This window comes from Seriola aureovittata, chromosome 18 (assembly GCF_021018895.1).
Source record: "Seriola aureovittata isolate HTS-2021-v1 ecotype China chromosome 18, ASM2101889v1, whole genome shotgun sequence".
NCBI lineage: Eukaryota > Metazoa > Chordata > Actinopteri > Carangiformes > Carangidae > Seriola > Seriola aureovittata.
Window position 1 is genome coordinate 5712817 of NC_079381.1, and position 19082 is coordinate 5731898.

The 19082-nt window shown below is 40.0% G+C and overlaps 2 protein-coding genes across 2 annotated transcripts; both read right to left on the bottom strand.

The window, feature by feature from the left end:
• Positions 1-1067: 1067 nt before the first annotated feature.
• Positions 1068-3611, bottom strand: phpt1 (phosphohistidine phosphatase 1). The gene is made up of 3 exons (XM_056404268.1): positions 3254-3611; positions 1892-2019; positions 1068-1634 (listed from the first exon to the last, which is right to left on the bottom strand). The coding sequence occupies exons 1-3, from the start codon at positions 3417-3419 to the stop codon at positions 1542-1544; spliced, it is 387 nt and encodes a 128-aa protein (XP_056260243.1). The 5' UTR covers positions 3420-3611; the 3' UTR covers positions 1068-1541.
• A 796-nt stretch (positions 3612-4407) lies between these two features.
• On the bottom strand, positions 4408-19009 carry entpd2b (ectonucleoside triphosphate diphosphohydrolase 2b). The gene is made up of 9 exons (XM_056404255.1): positions 17910-19009; positions 13544-13661; positions 11537-11687; positions 8827-8986; positions 7938-8165; positions 6579-6848; positions 6011-6130; positions 5505-5639; positions 4408-5428 (listed from the first exon to the last, which is right to left on the bottom strand). Exons 1-9 carry the CDS (start codon positions 18024-18026, stop codon positions 5213-5215), a joined length of 1515 nt encoding a protein of 504 aa, XP_056260230.1. The 5' UTR covers positions 18027-19009; the 3' UTR covers positions 4408-5212.
• Between the last annotated feature and the right edge of the window lie 73 nt (positions 19010-19082).

A 19082-nucleotide genomic window follows, 5' to 3' on the forward strand; every position in this document is an offset into this window, starting at 1 on the left:
TAGTGTTAATGTGAAGTTATGACAGTGATGTATTTGCAGCCATCTTCTTCAGTTCTTTTTGTCAAGATGGAGGCATCTGAACAACTTATCGACACCACATATAAATAACTGAATTAAATTTAACTACACGTGTTTTTTTTTTCAAATCCTGATTCAGATGACGAGGTCAGTGTGATCAAAATAATCTCTTGGGATCAGTCAAGAGGAAATATGTTTAGCCTAGCTCCAGAAAACATGACAAAAGCACCTCAATTGATTTTTGGATATATCTGTAACTAGCTTGCCAGCACATTTTTTACTTTCCTAAAGCTAAGGCAGGCTAAACTAAAATGTCCTCAGCTCTACAGAGCATTTCAGTGTTTTTAGTTAATTGTTTTGGTTTTATGTTTTTTATGTTTATGTTTTATGGTTTCATATTTCCTACCTCCAAATAGCATTAATTCCTGGTTTCAGAAAAAACTCAGCTAAAGAAACTGTTCACTAACTGCCCAGCAGCAAACAACTGACAGAGTTTGAATAGCTGGAACATAGTGAAGCTTGTAGCAGTGGAAGAGACATATTTCTTGTGGGAGTCAGTCGAGCTCAAACTAAAACTAAAAGGAGTGAATATTGGACCTACATTTATCTATGCTAATGCAGCTCCGCATCTGCTGGCAATGGTTTCTTAACATATTTTCCAACATCTTTGTAAGGTGAAAACAATGACAATGTTGTGTTCACAGCTCATTATGAGGCCCCCAAGGGTCCAACAACAATCAGCTAATACAGGTTCACTATCAAGACTTAGAGCTTATTTTGTATCCACTCACATAAATCACAGATTATTATTCTATATTAGTCTATACTGAATGATCATTTCAAAATACTTAACCACACTGGCACTGGTGCTTTTATCACTAAATTAAGGCCAAGACATGAATCAGCATTTTACAGCTCAATAGCTGAGTTCCTTATCTCACCTGTGTTCTGCTGCTGCTGGCCTCAGGTGAGATAAGGAACAATGGGCAGAGTTTTCATTTTTCTGCTGGAACAGAACAGTAACAGAAGGAACACAGTATGCACGAAGCTTATAGGCAGATCTCAGGAAACATTTATGAAACACACATCACAACAAAGCATCAAAGGTTCACTTCTCAGTATGTTGTGGTGATCGGGTCGACTCTGAGACATACGACTCTAAAACAAGTCAGTCTGGAAGTGTATGTCTCCACTCATTTATTTTATAATTAAACCTATTTGTCTGGTTTCACTATGATTAGCATGTATTTGTTTTATACACACACAGAGTAAAAACGTGAAAAACAACTTTTTTTTTTTACCATCACTTACTCAAATTGTAGCTTCAGAATAAGCCCAGAAAAGGCTCATCAGGCTTGTCGCTGTGTGTCAGTCTTAGTCTAAGAGAACTGGTGTGATTTCAAAAAGCTCTGTGTTGAACTCTGCATGGTTTTTAATGATATGTTCTTCCTTCTCATGAGGGGTTACAGATAAGTACTATGTCAGTCCAGGAGAAAGGGTGCCGACCAGAGGCTGGTCTCAGGTCAGTACCCTTCATTGTCCCAGGTCACGTCGTAGCCTGGATACCGAGCCTTTAGTTTCTCAGTTGTTACTGCGTGGTTTGCTCTTCCAAAGCCCTGGAAGAAAAAGTACAAAAATCAATGTTTTGTTACAACAAGAAAACAGAATTTGATTTAAGCTAAAACAATCAATATTTTTGTATTTACATTGAATTGAACTGTGAAAGGGATAACTCTTGGTGGTCAGACAACTCTCCAGATCTAACAAACCTTTTAGCCTCTTTTAGTTCATAATTTTGTTTTTTTGGGACAATTACTATATGTAAAGTTATGGTAATTAATTGATTAAGGGTTTTTCTGCAGGATTCTCTCACCATGGAGTATCCGTAGACGTGGATCTTCTTGGCCTGGGCATCATGTTTGATCCTCCCTCCTCCGATACACTCACAGTCCAGGTGGCCATCTTTTTCCAGCTCCTCTGAAACTTTGTCATAGATATCAGCTACAAGAAAAGGTACAAGACAGGTGAGCAAAGCATTAAAACCGTGTTTTCTGATATGTTTCACCTCTAAATATCATTAATAACAACATAAAACACAGTATGTTCAGCATCTATAATTTGGGTTATGATAGGAGAGTAGTCTGAACCAACAATTTTGGCATCAATTGCATATTTTCATAATTAACAACTGTGACATGGATTTTGGCTGAAGCACAATATTTGTTTGTAATAAACTTGTGACTGAAGCCGCGGGTGTTTGAGTTGCCAACTGTCCATTGAATATGTTTATTAATAATGACAAATGGCTGCTTGTTGTGTAGATGTGCTGCCTCCATCTGGTGTTTATGACGAGGACGATGACTTGTTGGACAAACCTGCATGTTCTGTGCCCAGGAAGAAATTAATACACTTAGAATATACAATACAGTTATTTGTACCATATGTAGTGAGGATGTGTATTGCATGTCAGTGTTGTCCAGCAGAAGGCAGCATAGATCAGCCAATACACACTTTCATTTCTAACGCACACATAAAAAGGAAATACACAATATCTTTTATATTTCACTTTATTTACTTGTTTGATTGAATTTAGGCATTTGAAATCTTCCATTTTCAAGTTTCTGCAATTTGTTTTCCTAAGATGGTGTTTATTGCATACACATATTTTAAACAATGTCTTTTAAAGTCAAATGTCATATTTTGGCTTCGTCTTACTGGAAACAACCAGCAAAACTCTACATCAGAGCAACTGCCCAATTCCTCAAAATATTCCTTTTACATTTTTCCACACCTACCCATGACAGTGTGTTGTTGTTAAAGGCATAACCTGTAACTTAAACTCACAAAACACAACACTCAAAACTGTTTGAGATGCTGATTCGACTATATGTTTATTTAGGAAGCAGTAAATTATCTTGAGAGTTTTCTATATAATTTGTCCGTAGAGTAGGGCTGACTGAATATTAGAAAGACCTCTCACTGTAACATAATATAATTAAAAAGCAAACAATCTACGGATCCCACCGAGTGACAATAAAGTTGCGTCCACGTCTTTCTTATACAGATTCAATAGAAACTGACCACAATAACCTTCATGAACGTCGGTTTTGCTGCAGGGCTGTTGTATTAGCCCGCATCATCTGTAGCTAAGTGAACCTAATGAACTGGTAAAGGAGGGTGTAGGTCTCATGTTGTGTGGTGATGAACCTCTCCGGGTTCAGTGCTCCTGACTCACCGTGGTACTCAGCCCAGCCGTATCCTCGGACTATATCTACCTCCGAGTCGTCTCCCTCCTCTCTGCTGTGGACTCGTATCAGGACGTACTTAAACACGCCGGACGGGTCGATGTCTGCCTGCGGTATGTTGGCCATCAGAGCAGCAGCTTTCGTCTGGGTGCACATCTCTAAACTTCCCAGCAGCCACAACAGCAAACCGGAAACAAACAAAAAGCCCGTATTTTCTCAATAAACTCTGTTTCTGTCTCTTGGGAAACCTGAACAGCTCGGTAGGTCGTTTATAATGTGAGCTAGATGTAGAAGAAGAAACATATGCACATGAGAGAGAGCGGTTCCTCAATTGTCACAATAACATGAACACTTCCGGTCAAAGCCTTCAAAATAAAAGGCTAATATTAAACTGAGGCTTTTGTGTTCTCCTTAGCCAGCCACTTAGGACTTTTTAGGAAATAAAAATACAGGCCTTCAAACAGACAAACAGCCATATTGACTTTGAGGCTGTATTTTCTTAACCACAGCAGTTTAAATGATAATAACAGAGCACAGGTCAGGAGGAGCATTAATATGACTAAAATCATTTCCCTACATATAAATTGACAGTATTTTTTATTTTTTCTTATTGGCATTTCTATTATTATACTATTACTATTATTATTTTGTTTTAATTTATCATGATCAATATTATTATTATTATTATTATTATTGCGGTGTGATGGCATTTGTATAAGCCCTCCTGTACCCTTCTTCCGCTTCACTTTGTCATTTAATCATAAATCAAACTAATAAACTTGGACTATTTTTTTTATACTTTTAAATTAATAACAAAATTTATTTCTTCCATAATATATTATTTTAATTATTTTTGCTGACCCCAAGTACTGATCTGTGCATTTACTGTGTGTGCAGGACGATTACATAGCAAATCACATTAGGCCTGCCGCCTACTTTAAAACGACCCTGCTTTTACCTTTATTATGAAGGCAATTCGACAATACCGGAAGTCATCCGAACGATTTACGTTACGTCTGTAAAGCAAAGCATCATAGCAGTTGTAGTCCAGAGCAGACCAATGAAGGAAAGAAATATAAGTACAGCTGTGTGGAAACGACCAAAATACAGTATGTTTCTTGCACAAAGAAAAACAAGACTGGAGTTTGTTTCTGTCGACAAATGTTTATAATATGCAAACACCTGCTGTTCACCACATTTGTAGGCTATTTATTATTTTCTGTTAAACTTGTCACACAAAGCTTGGCAGATTTAAATGTGAATAAAAACTGGAACCTGAAAAATATCTTTGTATACAAAAACTTTTTTAGAAATAGTTATTCCTTATACTAAACTGAAAGTTCTCTCCACAGTGCGCTTTAGTTCACAGTAACAGTGCTTCAGACTACAGTCACTCTTTCTACAAAAACAACAATGAAATGAATGAAAAATGAAAAATACAACCAAATACAACCAAACATTGGTTTGACTTCTTAATAAAAATGAAAAGACCTCCCCTGTATGGCCAAAGCGACCAGAGGAGTGCTACGTTCTTCAACCTACAGGGCAGTCAGACAATATTTGGTCACGTTTTTCATCGTGTTGGCTCAGTACTCCAGCAGTTTGGATTTGAAATGAAAAAATAGCTTGACGTTAAAGTGCTGACCTTCAGCTTTAATTTGAGGAAGTCATTATATTGCATATATTATATTTGCAGTGAGTGAACATACAGTGCAGCTTCTATGAGGATGATTGGTCTGCTGCATTAACCTAAAATTGGGGGACAATGTATAAAAAGAGCTACAGGTCCTACACTGTTTATCCTCTATAATGTGAACACCCTTAAATTAGAGCACAAATTCAGCTCTCATAGTTTCATCTCAGAGCCAATGTGTCGGAGCACAGAGCCAAAAACAAACAAAAATGCATAACTCTGCTTCTTTTCTGACTACTGTATGCTGTTGTGATATCTAGATGGTGCTTTCACTGCTTCCTTTCTTCTTCCCACCACAAGTGCGGAATAAGATGAAGACCAGGACTGTAGTGAGGAGAAGGACAAAGAGAAAGATGAGCGTTCCCCAGGCGCCCGGGGTCAAAGCCTTCCTCAGCCCCACGGTCTCTGCGGGCAGCAAGTTGCTCAAACTCAGCATGTAGCCCAGAGCCCAGCCCACCGAGGCGTCCCCCGCCTGCAGGATCAGCAACAAAACATTACTGCAAGCTAGTGGAAAATCAGTCTTTATTTTCAAATGGTGAGTTTCTCACCTTCTTCTGGAAGGAAATGCGCGAGAAGGATGTTTCATCGAAGCCGTATCCTCTCAACATGAGAACCTTGACAAACACAGAGGAGGCACAGTAGTCCTGCAAACGAACCTTTTGCTCTGGAGCAACAAGCAACATCTGGAACAAAACCACCAAATGTTTCAACATTTAAATGAAATTTGAATGATGGTATTCATATGAACTGCAAGTGTGGCTATGTTTTTACATCAATAAGAGATGTGTTCATATTAAAGTGGTTTTGAAACAGAAACTTCAAATGTGAAATTTATCTTAAGTCAAACTTTGGGACGAAATATCATAGAAACACACATAAGGAAATCAAAAAGAAGTTTTTTTCAAAGCCATTCAAACCTATGAATCCATTGTAAATCTATTTAAATAACTTTCAATAAATAAAGGTATAATAAATGTGAAAACTCCATACATGCATGGATGCACCAGCGGTAAATGTTATGAACAAATAGAACACAAACAGAGGAGAACTTTACCTCACTGAAACTCATTCTGCACACAGCTCTGGCGGCCTCCTCCAGCTGTGAGGGCGTGCTCACAGTGATATTAGTGATATGCTGCAGGAAGGAGTGAATGTAGAAGAATGCAGAGAACGCCTGGTAACACAGAAAGAGGAGATGATAAAGGCAAATAAATCCATTTACCAGCTCACTATATATCCATCCAGTTATTCTTTTACCTAAGTGCTGTACTTTACTGTACTTGAATATTTCAAATTTAGGAGATGTTCTACTTATTTATCCACATTTCAGAAAGAAATTGTAATTTGCACTCGACTACAGGCTGAACTGAGAGCAAAGAGGGCCCTACCTAGTATCAGTATGGTGTTCCTAATAAAGTGCTCAGTGAGTGTACATTATCTTTGACATACACAATACAGTATGTCTGTCTGCGGTGTCAACAGAGTCCGAAACGTTGAAAAATTATAACTTTGCAAGCATCACTAACAGAATGTGCTTCCCTTGTGTGCAGGCTGACATTTAGCGCATAACGCTGACTGTGTACAATCACTCTGCGTCATCCGCTTCCTCCAGCCTTTCTCACCATGTAGCTGCCGCTGACATTTGGCTGAAAGACTTTGTCGAAGGAGCACTGGGAGAAGGGACAGCTGTCAAAGGAGAAGATCTCGGACACGTTGCCCAGACAGTGCTCGTAATGTCCGCCGCCCTGTACTGTCAGAGACGCCCGGGGGTCGTAGGAGCCGGGTTTGTACTTCGCTGTACACGGAGAGTTGAATATACTGCTGAACTTTAAAGTTCGGCTGTGGCCTGCGGGATAGCAGGGGTGATCCACTGACCCCGGATAACCCTGAGACTGAGAGACACACACACAGACACACAGACATAGAGAGTGACTGGACACACAACAAACCCACCAAAACACTATTAAAATGATTCATTATATTTTCTAAAATGCACATTTACACTATAATTATGAACTTTGTCATGAAAATTTTTACTGGTAGACGTTAGTTCATCATAGATGCTAAAATTATCGCGTGCTGTTGCGTTACATACTTTTGTCCACCAGAGAGCGCTGTCAAGTTTATTTTTCAACTGTAAAATGTCCTGCTCAGAAAATATATTGGTCACAACACTGTAATACTAAAACTTGAGGGATCTTTATCAAAAACCTTTGTTTATGCTGTGTGTGTACAGTATGTGATGTGTGTAATACATATTGTGAGATATAGAGAATCCTTTCAAAACTCTCAAATCTCAATGTCTTCATCAGGATCTGCTTAAAAACCCAGCATGGGTCAAGCTCCTATATAATTAGCAACTTTCATACATATTTCATACATTATTTTTATGCAGTTTGTTCTGCATGTTACTAAACAATGCACTACATCCTCATGCTTCAGAACGATCATCCATGGTGTCGATGTTTTCAAAAGATCCACTCATTTCTGTTTTCTGTTATATATGAAAGACTGTCTTAATGTATAACTACTATGCAGCACTTGAAACATTTGTTGCAGGAAGAATTGGGAGAAAACATATTTTCTTCTGTCTTTCTTTAAACTAATGTATTTGTTTCATTACATATTTATTCATTAGTTGTGTGTAATTGCTTGGTATCACATAAGGGCTATTATAATTTTATATTTTCTGTCAGCCTGGGTCTAGTGAAGAAGTGAAGTGAAGAACCTTGAACTTTGACAGTTAACACAACATCTGGATCGTGACGAGAGAAAACAAGTGTCACTATCTGCTGTATGAGGCGCATCACTTGCTTTAACTTGTTCCACATTCCACATGAGATCAAATCACTTTACTAAACTTCGGCACAATATCCTGAAAACAATCATTTAGCCTATTTGGTATAGAAAACCTACGGGCTCACATCTGTCATGGATAACATGGATTTGTTTTTTCACTGGGTGTGTGTACAGTGTGTCACCTGCGCTATGTGAGCCAGCAGTCTCTTGAGGACCTGGTCCTGCCCGTAGCACAGGAAGCTGTGTGTGTACAGAGAGTACTCCTGGCCATAAAGACGCAGCTTCATCATGTCTTGTTTGTCCTCCACTTCCTCCTGAGTCGCGAACGTTATCTGTGTGGACGCCCCGCCGAAATCCAGCGCTCCCACTGTGGGTCTGCCGGGGCTGAACCAGTGCCCCACGAAACCGTACTGGAAAAAAAAATATCAAGGGAAACAAACACTCTTTCTGTGTTCATCATCTGAAGAGTAACTGTCCGGTTCCTGCACATATATTTACACATGCTGCCTCATACAACCTTTCACAGACCTTAACTGTATTTAGACAAGGCCAGACTTACTCAGGGTTACATCCCTATCAGTAGCAGTTAATGAGGGGAGGGAGGATTTTACAAGCTTCCTCTGCCTGTCCTACTTTCCCCAGTTGACCCAGGGATTCATCCCCACGCCGACAAGGTAATAACTATAGTGATATATGAAGGGAACAGTGATAGATGATCAGTCAGTGTTGGAGAGGTCGCTCTATAAATAAGATTTAAGGAGAAAAACATCTCCAGTCAGGTGATCTTTGTAGGAATTAACAACATAAAGAATAAGGACTTATTTCAAATAAATTCATAATAGAACATGGTTCTAAAGGAAACTGCTTTTAGCAGCAGCCTGCCTCACAAAAGTACAGTTGCCCTCACTAACCCTCTGTTACAGTGACTGAAGACTTTCCTGTCACTCTCTGACTGTCCTATCCCAATAATGGCAAAAATGCCCCAAAAAAAAAATACAGACATATTTTCACAAATTCCAACTGATTAAATTCTGCTGACTCCAAAAACACACTTCAAACAAGCTTTGGTACCTTAATGAAGTTCTCCAAGAGATAGTTGACGGTAACCCAGCCGTACGCCCCCTCCTCCCGACCACTCAGTATGGCCGCTCCCTGGAAGCTGAAGGGGTAGGACTGGATTTTACGGCCCACTTCCTGGAGGATCTGATTCGACTGCTCCTCGCTGAACAAACTGGTTGGGAGAAAAAAAAAGAGTCCTACTTTAATAGATTGTTACAAATTACATGGGAAATTTTGCATGGATGGAGATTTATTAAGAATTTGCATGAATATAATGCTACTGTGTGTTTGATGATTGTCTACTGGCAGTTTTTGTGACCCTCGCTTATTTCTCACTGCGCTACTGGCCCAAAGCCTCCGGTGTCACCTCTGACCTCTACAACTATAAAAGTTCAAATGACCCAGATCTTCCCTTGAAAGTTTCATGGAGACGCCATTGTGAACGCTTGTCTGCAGGACCAGATGCAGCAGCCTGATAACTACTCCAACCAGCTGACTCGGAACAGTTTCTCTTTCTTTCTGCCTCTCTACACTTGCATCTTTTGAAATGTAAAAAGTTTCCAGTTGCTGAATTGTTTAATTCGCAGAACTTGACTAGGTCAACACATCTACCTGCTCAACAAAGATTTCTCTGAGCAGCAGCGTAAGAAAAGGCACCGAGCATTTGTGCCCTTTACATTTACAGTTCAGTATTTCATTGGTCAAACTAAACAAAAATAAACCAGTTCAAGTACAATGTATGGAGTGATATTAGTGCCAAACTTCCATGAATGCAAAGGCGTGCCTTGTAAGCACAGAGAAATAAAAACAGAAAGCTGTGTCGTGTCTTGCCTCTGGCTCAGATTGTAACGTTTGGACGGATTAATCTTTGAGTGATTGACAGCTGTTTTCTCACATAGTCATATTTCATAAAAGTCATGAAAATGAAACTATTCTCAACTACCTGTTGTTCGGTTTTCGTTTTGCAGCTTTGCATCTCCAACACTGGCGCATTGGTGCTTGTGTTAGTACCTGCATGTCTGAACACACGTCAACATCCCTGCTCCGTGCTCTTTAAGCTTCATGCACCGTCACACCGTATTAGTCAGTCAGATCGCTGGTTGGAACAGGAGGGTAGTTTGAGGAGAAAATGTCTAAACAGCCACGCTACGACAGCAAAGCTCACCCCCGGATAGTTGGTCCAGCTTTGTTTATAGCATACCACGTATTTCTAGAGGCACCAACTTGCAGTAGTTACAGTCATTACATCTGGAGGACAATATCTGTTTGTGTTCCCTCATTAAAATGAATAAAGAAAGGAGTGGCTTCGGGACTCATATCTACACGAGGACAGGTCTAGTCAGCTCTGTATGCAAAAGATAAGATACACAAGTTCAGTAAGTCAAGAACAAGCTGGTTTAACTCTTGTGGGTCCAGATGTCCATGAATACAACCATATCCTCCATTTAAAGCAGGATGTCATGATAATACAGTTTTTCAAAATAAGAGCATTAATATGATCAAAGATGAAATAACTCTTCAAGTGGGGTTAATGTGCTTATAACTTATAAATCAAAGGAAATACAAATAAGACAATGTAATATGAATGTTAAGGAATGAAGCCTTAAAAGGATTAGTCATCACTTGTACATAAATGATATAAAACAATAAGCACAATGTCAGAGACACTGTATACATCATGTTACTATATTAGATATGCACCAATATGCAACTTCAAGGCTGATAATGACAATGAGTAACACATAATAAAGTTTGTAGTGGTATCAATAGTCAAACATTACCAATAATATTAATCTTACATTTACAGAAAATGTGAAAGGAACAATAAAGGCTAACTTGTTAGACTGACTGTTTGGGTCTAGCAGTATGTCCTGTTCGTCCTCTCCTTGTCTGTCTGTGTGTGTGTGTCTGTTTCAATCAGGGCGTTGCGACCTGGTCCCCCCCCCCCCCCTTGCCTACCCACCCGCTGCAAATCCTGAAGCCTGACGTATATAAACCCCAGTCCTTCGCTGCACTCTTCACCAGGTCGTCCTGTGTGTCGCAGTGGTGTTTACATCCGGCCGACCTCTCCTTGCTTTCTGCCACTGCTCTGCTATCTGCCCCAGATCAACGATTCACTATCCTGCCCATCCCCGCTCCTCCGCTCAAGATTCCCACCACTGACAACTTCACAAAAAATTGTCTTTGGTCGAACTTTAAATCGTTTAAATCGAGTTCTACGTTTAAGTACTTCGTTATTACCTTAAACTTAAGAAAGCGGAGTTACACAACAAGCGCTATTTTTTTTGTGACATTCGTCTTCATCTTTTTCCCTCTGAAAATTCTAACAGGCAAAAATTAAAATGCAATTAACATAAATTCATCTATCAGCCTCTGACATATAGTTGTGTTGCTCCTTTATAGTCACAGGAAAACTGCAGAGTCCACAACTACTATAAAAAAGCAGCATATTAGGACTGAATAATGGTCTGAAATTTCTTATTGAAACAATAGCAATAAATCCCTTTTTTTAATTTATTGGAGGATATTATATTGGCCACCAATATATCATGTATCCCTGTGCTATATATCGATGTTGACTTGTGTTTTAAGGCTGTGTAAGTTTGATTACTGCAACTTGAATAAAGATGAAATATGTACAAGACAAACAAAGTCACATAGAAACAAAGCAAAATAAACGGACAGAGACGGTCCGGTCACACAGACGTACACAATGACTCACTGTAGAAGCCTCATGCCAGCTGTGGCTCCCAGGTACACAGGTGTGACATGGTGTTTTTCTTTGGGGATGTCCTTTACCGCCTGTTCCAGACATGCCTCTAAGCTCTGGCCCGCTGCTCCCTGTTGCCCTGCATAGCTGGAGATCCCTCCGCCTGAGTGGATGGATAAAAAAGAAAAACAACTTGTTGGATCTTGTTCTTATATTGGCGCTAAACAATGCCGCCTGCTGAGAGACAAAATAAGAATTTCCCAGGTACTCGGATCATAAATGATATGACATATAACATCATATTAATTCTTACTTACTGTTACCAAACATCCCTGATTATAGACTTCATAACAAATACTGATAAAAAACAAATACTAAAAATACTGAAGGAATCTTGTAGTACTTTAACGGTCTGATTTGAATTTAGAGATTTGTAATATCATTCTCAGTCATCCAAGCAATAAAGTTCATTTCTGACAGGAGTGTGGCAAAGCACAGAGATCAACCCTGACTCATTCCTGAGTCACGACTGCCCGAGACAAAATTTTACTTTACTTGCTTTGACTGTGATGTGGTAACATGATCTATCCACAGGAAACGGCTGGCACTTCAAATTCCACCCACTGATGCATATAACAAGATACAACAGGATGAAGATTTTATCAACAACCGAAACAGTGGAGTGGTCTAAAAGGAGGAGCTGATAGGGTCAAAGGAAGTGCATGTTTCCTGTAGTATAATGTCACTCTCTGTACTCCACAGAAAACCTGTGTATTTCAGATCAGAAATTCACATTCTTTCACTTTCATATTCATTAGACAACTAAAAACAGTGACTGACCTTGATTTGACTGTGGACTTGTCGGATCTTTGATCTTGGATGTGAACGGTAGAAGTCGGCATCGTAATGATGAGACCAATCTTTTATTAAAAATTCAAACTTTCATTCGAACTTGGAAAAAAAATATATTTTAACTGTGTTCAGTTAAGAAAAATGTACAAACTGTATGAAGTATTTTTTGTGTTGTTGTTCAAATTCACACTCAGGCATGCCCTTTTGACTTAATAGTAAAAAGAGTGAATGAATAAAAACAGACACTATAGTGGGACAGCTGTATTGATCGGATAATGACTCAAGCATCTGAGAAGCGGTGTGTGGAAATGCTTTGGGTTCTTGAGCGTAGATGCCAAAATTACTGACAAAAATGAGGCTGTTAGTCAACTTATTCATTGACAACAAATCTGAAGATCTCACCTGCTAGCTGCAACAGTGGGCAGCAGAGGCACCAGAGATTAGTAGAGCAACGTCAACTTTACATCCTCACCTGACCACCTACTCAAAACTCACTGTGTTAGTGCAGTTGTATGGTAAAATGGTAAAATATTATGGTAGGGGCTCTCTCACTGACAAATGATCCCAATGGCCACCAAGAGAAAACCGAAATAGTGTCAAAATGTCTCTGAAAGCTTCTCGAGCGACGCCTACAGCTTGTTCCACTTCTCTTTTTCCATTTTTGTGCCTGGAACGTTTCAACCACTGACATTTTCACAATATCTGTCTGACGTTCGTGTGGTTACCTGAGCCAAAAATTGTGTAGAAACTTTTTGAACCACTGCTGCAGCATAAATCATTTCTCCATTATCTTTAAATGTCCACTGAAATTTGCTCAAATGTTTATATTTGCCAGAGGTGTGGTTAGCAGGTTAGCATTAGCCTACTATAGTTTATCAGTCAAGAGACAGATAACTGTGAAAGCATTGAACAAAAGCTAGCAAAAATATATACATGTGGAACAGAAGACAAACAGTGTTGTAGCAGAGGTTTGAAATATTTCCTGTGTGTATTTCCTGTTTCCTACTGTGAATTATGGTTTGAATGTGTTGTAACTATTGTCAATTCGAGCTGATTACAGAAGCAAGTTACAAGCTTTTCAGAGCCGCCTCTCGAGTACCAGTACTGGTACCACAGTGTTTGATATGCAAAACATAGGTTTGTGTTGGAGAGACTGCTCATACCTACCCTTCACATGACACTCTCTGTGCTGGGTGACCACCCCGGTGCCGTTCTGCTTGTCTGCTGGCCACTTGTATATATACAAAGCTGTGTGCGAAGATCCAGCATCCAGGACAATCCCGTACTACAGAGAGTGAGAGGCAGAGAAAAACAGAAGACCATGAAAGACGTTTAAGATTGTGGTTCTTTGACCTGTATTTTGGCATCTGGAAAGTATTAGGCTGCAGACTATGTAAACTCACAACATTCTTCAAAAAACCTCCCCTCTCACTCTCAGGAGAGAAAAGGTTATCTCAGTGTATTTCTGTTATTTCTATGGTTACAAACTAACTCGACAAGTTGTTTTTAACTTACAAATTTATTTTAATATTCGTATTAACTATATGGATGTTGAAGCCGAAAGTACTTGCTATACCTCTCGAAAATGACCCGTCTTTACATGATCGTCTATTTGTTCTCTCTGAGGCAGCCCGCAGTAAGATGATCTGAGACTTGTTAACTCTCCCGACCTTCTGACATTAAACCAAAGATGACAGCCGTGAAATCCCGGATGCTTGCTGTAATTCTCCCCCTGCTACTGATCTGTCCCAATCATCCTCCTCACTCAGTGGAACGCAGGCTCGAGCACTGGCTGCAGGTACAGATGAAGTGCCAGTGTGCAAGTAGAATACAATAAAGAACTGACGATTTCTCCACCTACAGTTGAGCTGAGTCAGAAAACGCAACTCAGACTTTGACTTTTGCAAGATATACAGTTTCCTCCGCACAGTGTTCTGGCCTCAGCCTGAGAGATAGGGTAAGGAGCTTGTCATGCGGAGGGAGCTCGGAGCAGAGCCGCTGCTTCTCTCCATCAAAAGGATTCAGTTGAGGTGATTTGGGCATATGGTTTGGATGCCTCCTGGGCGTTTTCCTGGCGGTCTTCCAGAACACGCCGGAGAGATTATATATCTCATCTGGCCTGGGAACGCTTTGGCAGCCCAACATTTCTGGGGAGAGGGGTCTGGGCTACTTCACTTGACCTGCAGCCGCCGTGACCCGACCTCAGAGAAGCGGCAGAAAATAGATGGATGGATGGATGGTCAGACATACAGCTATGTTATGTCTGTACGCTGTACACAGAGAAAAAGAGACGAGCAAAGAGATGAGAGTTGTTCCTGCTCCTTTTTCCTCTAAATTGAGGACGAAATTTTTTTATGAACTCATACTTCCTGAAGGCATCAGCTGCTTCTCTGTTGATGGACCTTGTTCTTTTGGGTGCTTGGTTTCTGTGCTGCTGACTGGCTCAACAGTCACCGTAGGTTGGTATCCCAAGACAATATTAGGCTTGCTCTCCACTTATTTACAGATGTATGTTATGTACGATGAACTACTTCCCACACTCATTGTCGGCTGGTGTCCTTCTAATTTGTATCTATATGATTACTTGGCCAAATAATATGCCTAATAATATTTCTTTTTCATTTTATGCTGATGACGTCCGACTTTATGTACCAGTATGTATGTATCTGTAAAACCAGGAACAACCAGCAATCTGATGTCCCTAAAGAACTGTTGAACTAATCCTGTTCGAGTCATTGAACTCTTTCATTTAGTGATTAATCTGATACCCTGGCATCCTCCATTAAGTTACCTTTGATTCTAAAATTTCTTTTGATTATAATGCTAATGAAGTGACACAGTCCTTTTTCCACCAACTTCATATAGTTTCAAAAGGAAGGTCATTTTTATCATTCTGTGATGACTGACGGTTAGAGTCTGAGAATAGCGAGTCAGCATCTGTATCTCATAATCCGAGAGAAATATGACTAAGAGATACAAACCTTGGGAACCTTAATTACTAGAAAATGTCTCCTTTAGTGAGTGCAGTGTGCTTCCGTGTCTCCACTTTTCATCAAGAATTTGGCTTTTCAGGTGTGTCATCCCAGGCTGCTAGTGTGGGTGTACACTTTTAGCATTGTTGCATTAGAGATTAGATTCGTGGGAATCAAACCGTCAGGTATGTCTTATCATCCTGTACACGGATGCAGTCTCCGTCATAAAATTTCATCACTGTATGAGGAACTATAAAAGAAATATATCAGAGTGTGCCACTGATAAATTCTCATTCCTGAAAAGACAGATTTACTTCCTGGATATAATTCACCCACCATTAATCTGAAGCATTAGAGGAAATATTTTCTATTACACAGTACAGACAATCCCAGTTCTTCAGCGAAAAAATATTTCCTCTGTTGCCATGGCTCTCTGTGATTGTTGTCCTGGTTACCCTGACATCGCTTCCACTGTCACTGTCATAAAATCACATTACAGCAAATTATAATGCCTGTTTAAATGAAAGAAACCTGGTCTCTGAATATGCAGAAATCCAGTCATGTGACTGATGAGCCAAGGGAGAGGGACCACACACGCACACACACACAAACACACACACACGTGCAGAGATAGATACACACATACGCTCATGTGCACGTCCCTCCACCCATCAGGCATTTGCAAACACACTGCCTCTCAAATTCATGCAACAGGTGAACAGTAACATCATGTGGAAGTGTTCCTCATTATTTCTCATAATATTTTCTCATTACTGCTGTGCAGTCAGTTGTGAGGACTCGCACTAACACTTGCCAGAAACACAGAGGAGCTCTAATGATCTGTTTTGTCCTTTCATGTGATACATTATGGGAACTGCTGAACTTGTCTCTCTGCGAAATGTAAAAAAAAAAAAAACCCTTTTGTGTCCTTTTTTGGGACTCGACCACATTGTTACGGAGTGAAAGGGCAGCTACATTAGGGTAAAAAAGGAACCATGGCATATTGGATGGGCAACACAAAAACGAGGCGGCAGAGGGAGCAGGAGTTTGCCTGTGTAGAAATCCTGTTCTGAATGCAAAAAAAAAAACCCCAGCACTTTTCAAGAAAGTCACAAATCTAGCTGAGAGGTTGTTTTTTTTTGTAATTACTTTGGTTGAAATTTGCACTTCAGAGATGTTGGATTTATGATGGATATGCAGCATTGTACAATGAAAGTCACCTGGTGTAGTTGTGTTGACGGTTTCCTACAGTGGTGAACACATAATCTCTGTTCACATCGGTTCACAGGTCATTCTTGAATATTATTTTTCATTGCAATGAGGCAACTACAGCTTATCAGTAACTCAGCAATGAGGTCACCTGAGTGTGTCCATCCATATCGCAAAGTTAGTGACGGTGGCAGGCTTGTGATAACAACACACACTCTGTTGATTTTGAACAAGAGAGGGATGAGGGACCATTTATACCGAAAACCAAACATACAGGTAATAAACTGCAGAAACTGAAGAGGATAAGACAGATAAAACATTCTGTTTACCGATGGTTTGAAAATGAAAATGTTACGTCTATTTCACATCTCATTTCATTAGGGTTTCTTTGGAGGAGTCCATTGCATTGAAAATGTTCACTGGGTGCCAAAAAAACATGTTACTGTAAATGTCTCCATGTCTACTGTAGGTTAAAACTAGACTATACTGCACTTTGTGGTACTGTAATTGTATTTCATTATACAAAGAGATGTGTAATGCACCTACGTATATATATAATCAACACCTCTGTAACACAGTTTCATCAAAAACTGCACATTGAAACATTCATGAAGGCAGGATTTATTGCAGGATTGTTGCATTAGACTGCATTAGTTTTAGCAAAGTGCCCCTAATATACTGATAAATTTATTGATAAACTGAGTGAACACCCTAGAGGTGTCATGGAAAAAAAATTCTATACAATAAAAATGTTTGTGCTGTGTGTTCAGTAATTTAAATGCAAAGTTAATATGTATAAGGGATCTAAAAGATAACACAGCAATAACCGCCAAAACTTCAAATATATCTACATATCTAAAATTCAAATTAAATCCCAGAGATCCATAATGAGACTGTGAAAGATACATGCAAGCCAAACTCTGATGAAGGTGAGGAGTTCCGCTAAAGTAAGAACACTAAGTAGTAAACACATAATATTTAATCCTGCACACAAACTACTGTTTTTCTGCATGAGACCTCCTGGGCTCTGTAATAATTCACACTCATATATCAGTCATTTATTGTCAGTCCTGGGCCTCGATAATATAAAGGTCGGCTGCTGAGCAGAGATTGATCATCTAATTCATGAATTCTAGAGAGATAAGGGAGGGAGCAAGTTTAAGCTTAATGAGAGTGAACATCATCCAAGTATTAATGTCACAGAAGCCTCCAGCTCCGAGGCAGATTTCTGTGTGACATATTTTCGCTCCTTGTCTGCACCCTGCACGGCAGAGCTTTGGTTACAAACCCTGACAACTTAACATGCTGACAAGCACGTATCCAAAAATATACCCAGCGGGAACAGCCCTTACCATGAACCCCGGCCTCTCCTGGACGTCCTCGGTGCGGATCGTCAGGAGCAGGATTGCAGCGAGTCCAAACAGCAGCAGCGCGATGGGGACGACAGGATGAGCGGAGCGCTGAGCCATGAAGTGAAAGTGAGAAGTGCAGCTCTTTTCTGCGCCGCGTGGAAACTTGAGCGTTGACTTAATAGCGGCCAAGTGGGAGAACAGAAGCGGCTGGTGGCTCCCCGCTGGCCGGGCGTTATCACAACCCGCCTGTGGTTCACGCTTCACCTGCTTCCTGACTCAAGTTTTACATTTCACTTGAGATAGCAACGTCTGACCTGAATTTATGTCCCGCGCTCAGCCGTGGCCCTCCTCCGTGTGCCTGAGACCTTCTCCTCGGTCAGTGAATGAAAGCAGCTCCAAGGCTACTGCTGCCATGGAGGGAAAAATGTCTTCATTATGGCAACGATTGTTGACAGGAGGAACCTGCTGCTCATTCACTCTCAGCAGTTAGTTTAGGTTAGTCAGGGTGGAGCCGCAGGGTTATTTCTGCCTAGTCATTCCCTTTTCTAATCTCAGCGAGGATAAAACTTAACTTGATTTGTAATTATGCAGTAATTTCTAGGAAAACAAGGGGTGGCCCACACTGGCAGAAGTCCAGATTGTAGCCTATTGGAACTGAGAGCCACAGACTGCTTCTTGTTTTCCTCCAGTATTTGCATGTGAATGGCTGCAGCTTAAAACCTGACTTGCAAATTGTGTCCTCATTTGACTGTCTGAAAAAAGTATGGAAATGAAGTTTTCACTAGAGGTCTATACTTTTTTTTGTACATTTTTTAAAGTCTATTTTTTGCAGAAATCCTGTTCTGACAGCGTCTAAATTTAGCAGAATATATTATGAGTTATTTTGAAGGAGCTTTTGCACTTGAGCTGTTCTTCATGTTGGGACTTGGGACGCTAATTGTGAAGTAGGTTTTTTCACAATATGGTAGAGATTACACAAAAAATGTACATGAAAATATAATTTACATGTTAATGTAATTTAAATGTAGATTAAATGCCACAAAGAATCACACTGTCTTGGACTTTTAGGATGCCTTTAGTCCAGTGACTGAACCTTAACACAGGGGATTTCTGTCACAACGACACATTAAACAGATGTGTATGTTTGATGTCTTTTCATTGTTGACATTCCCA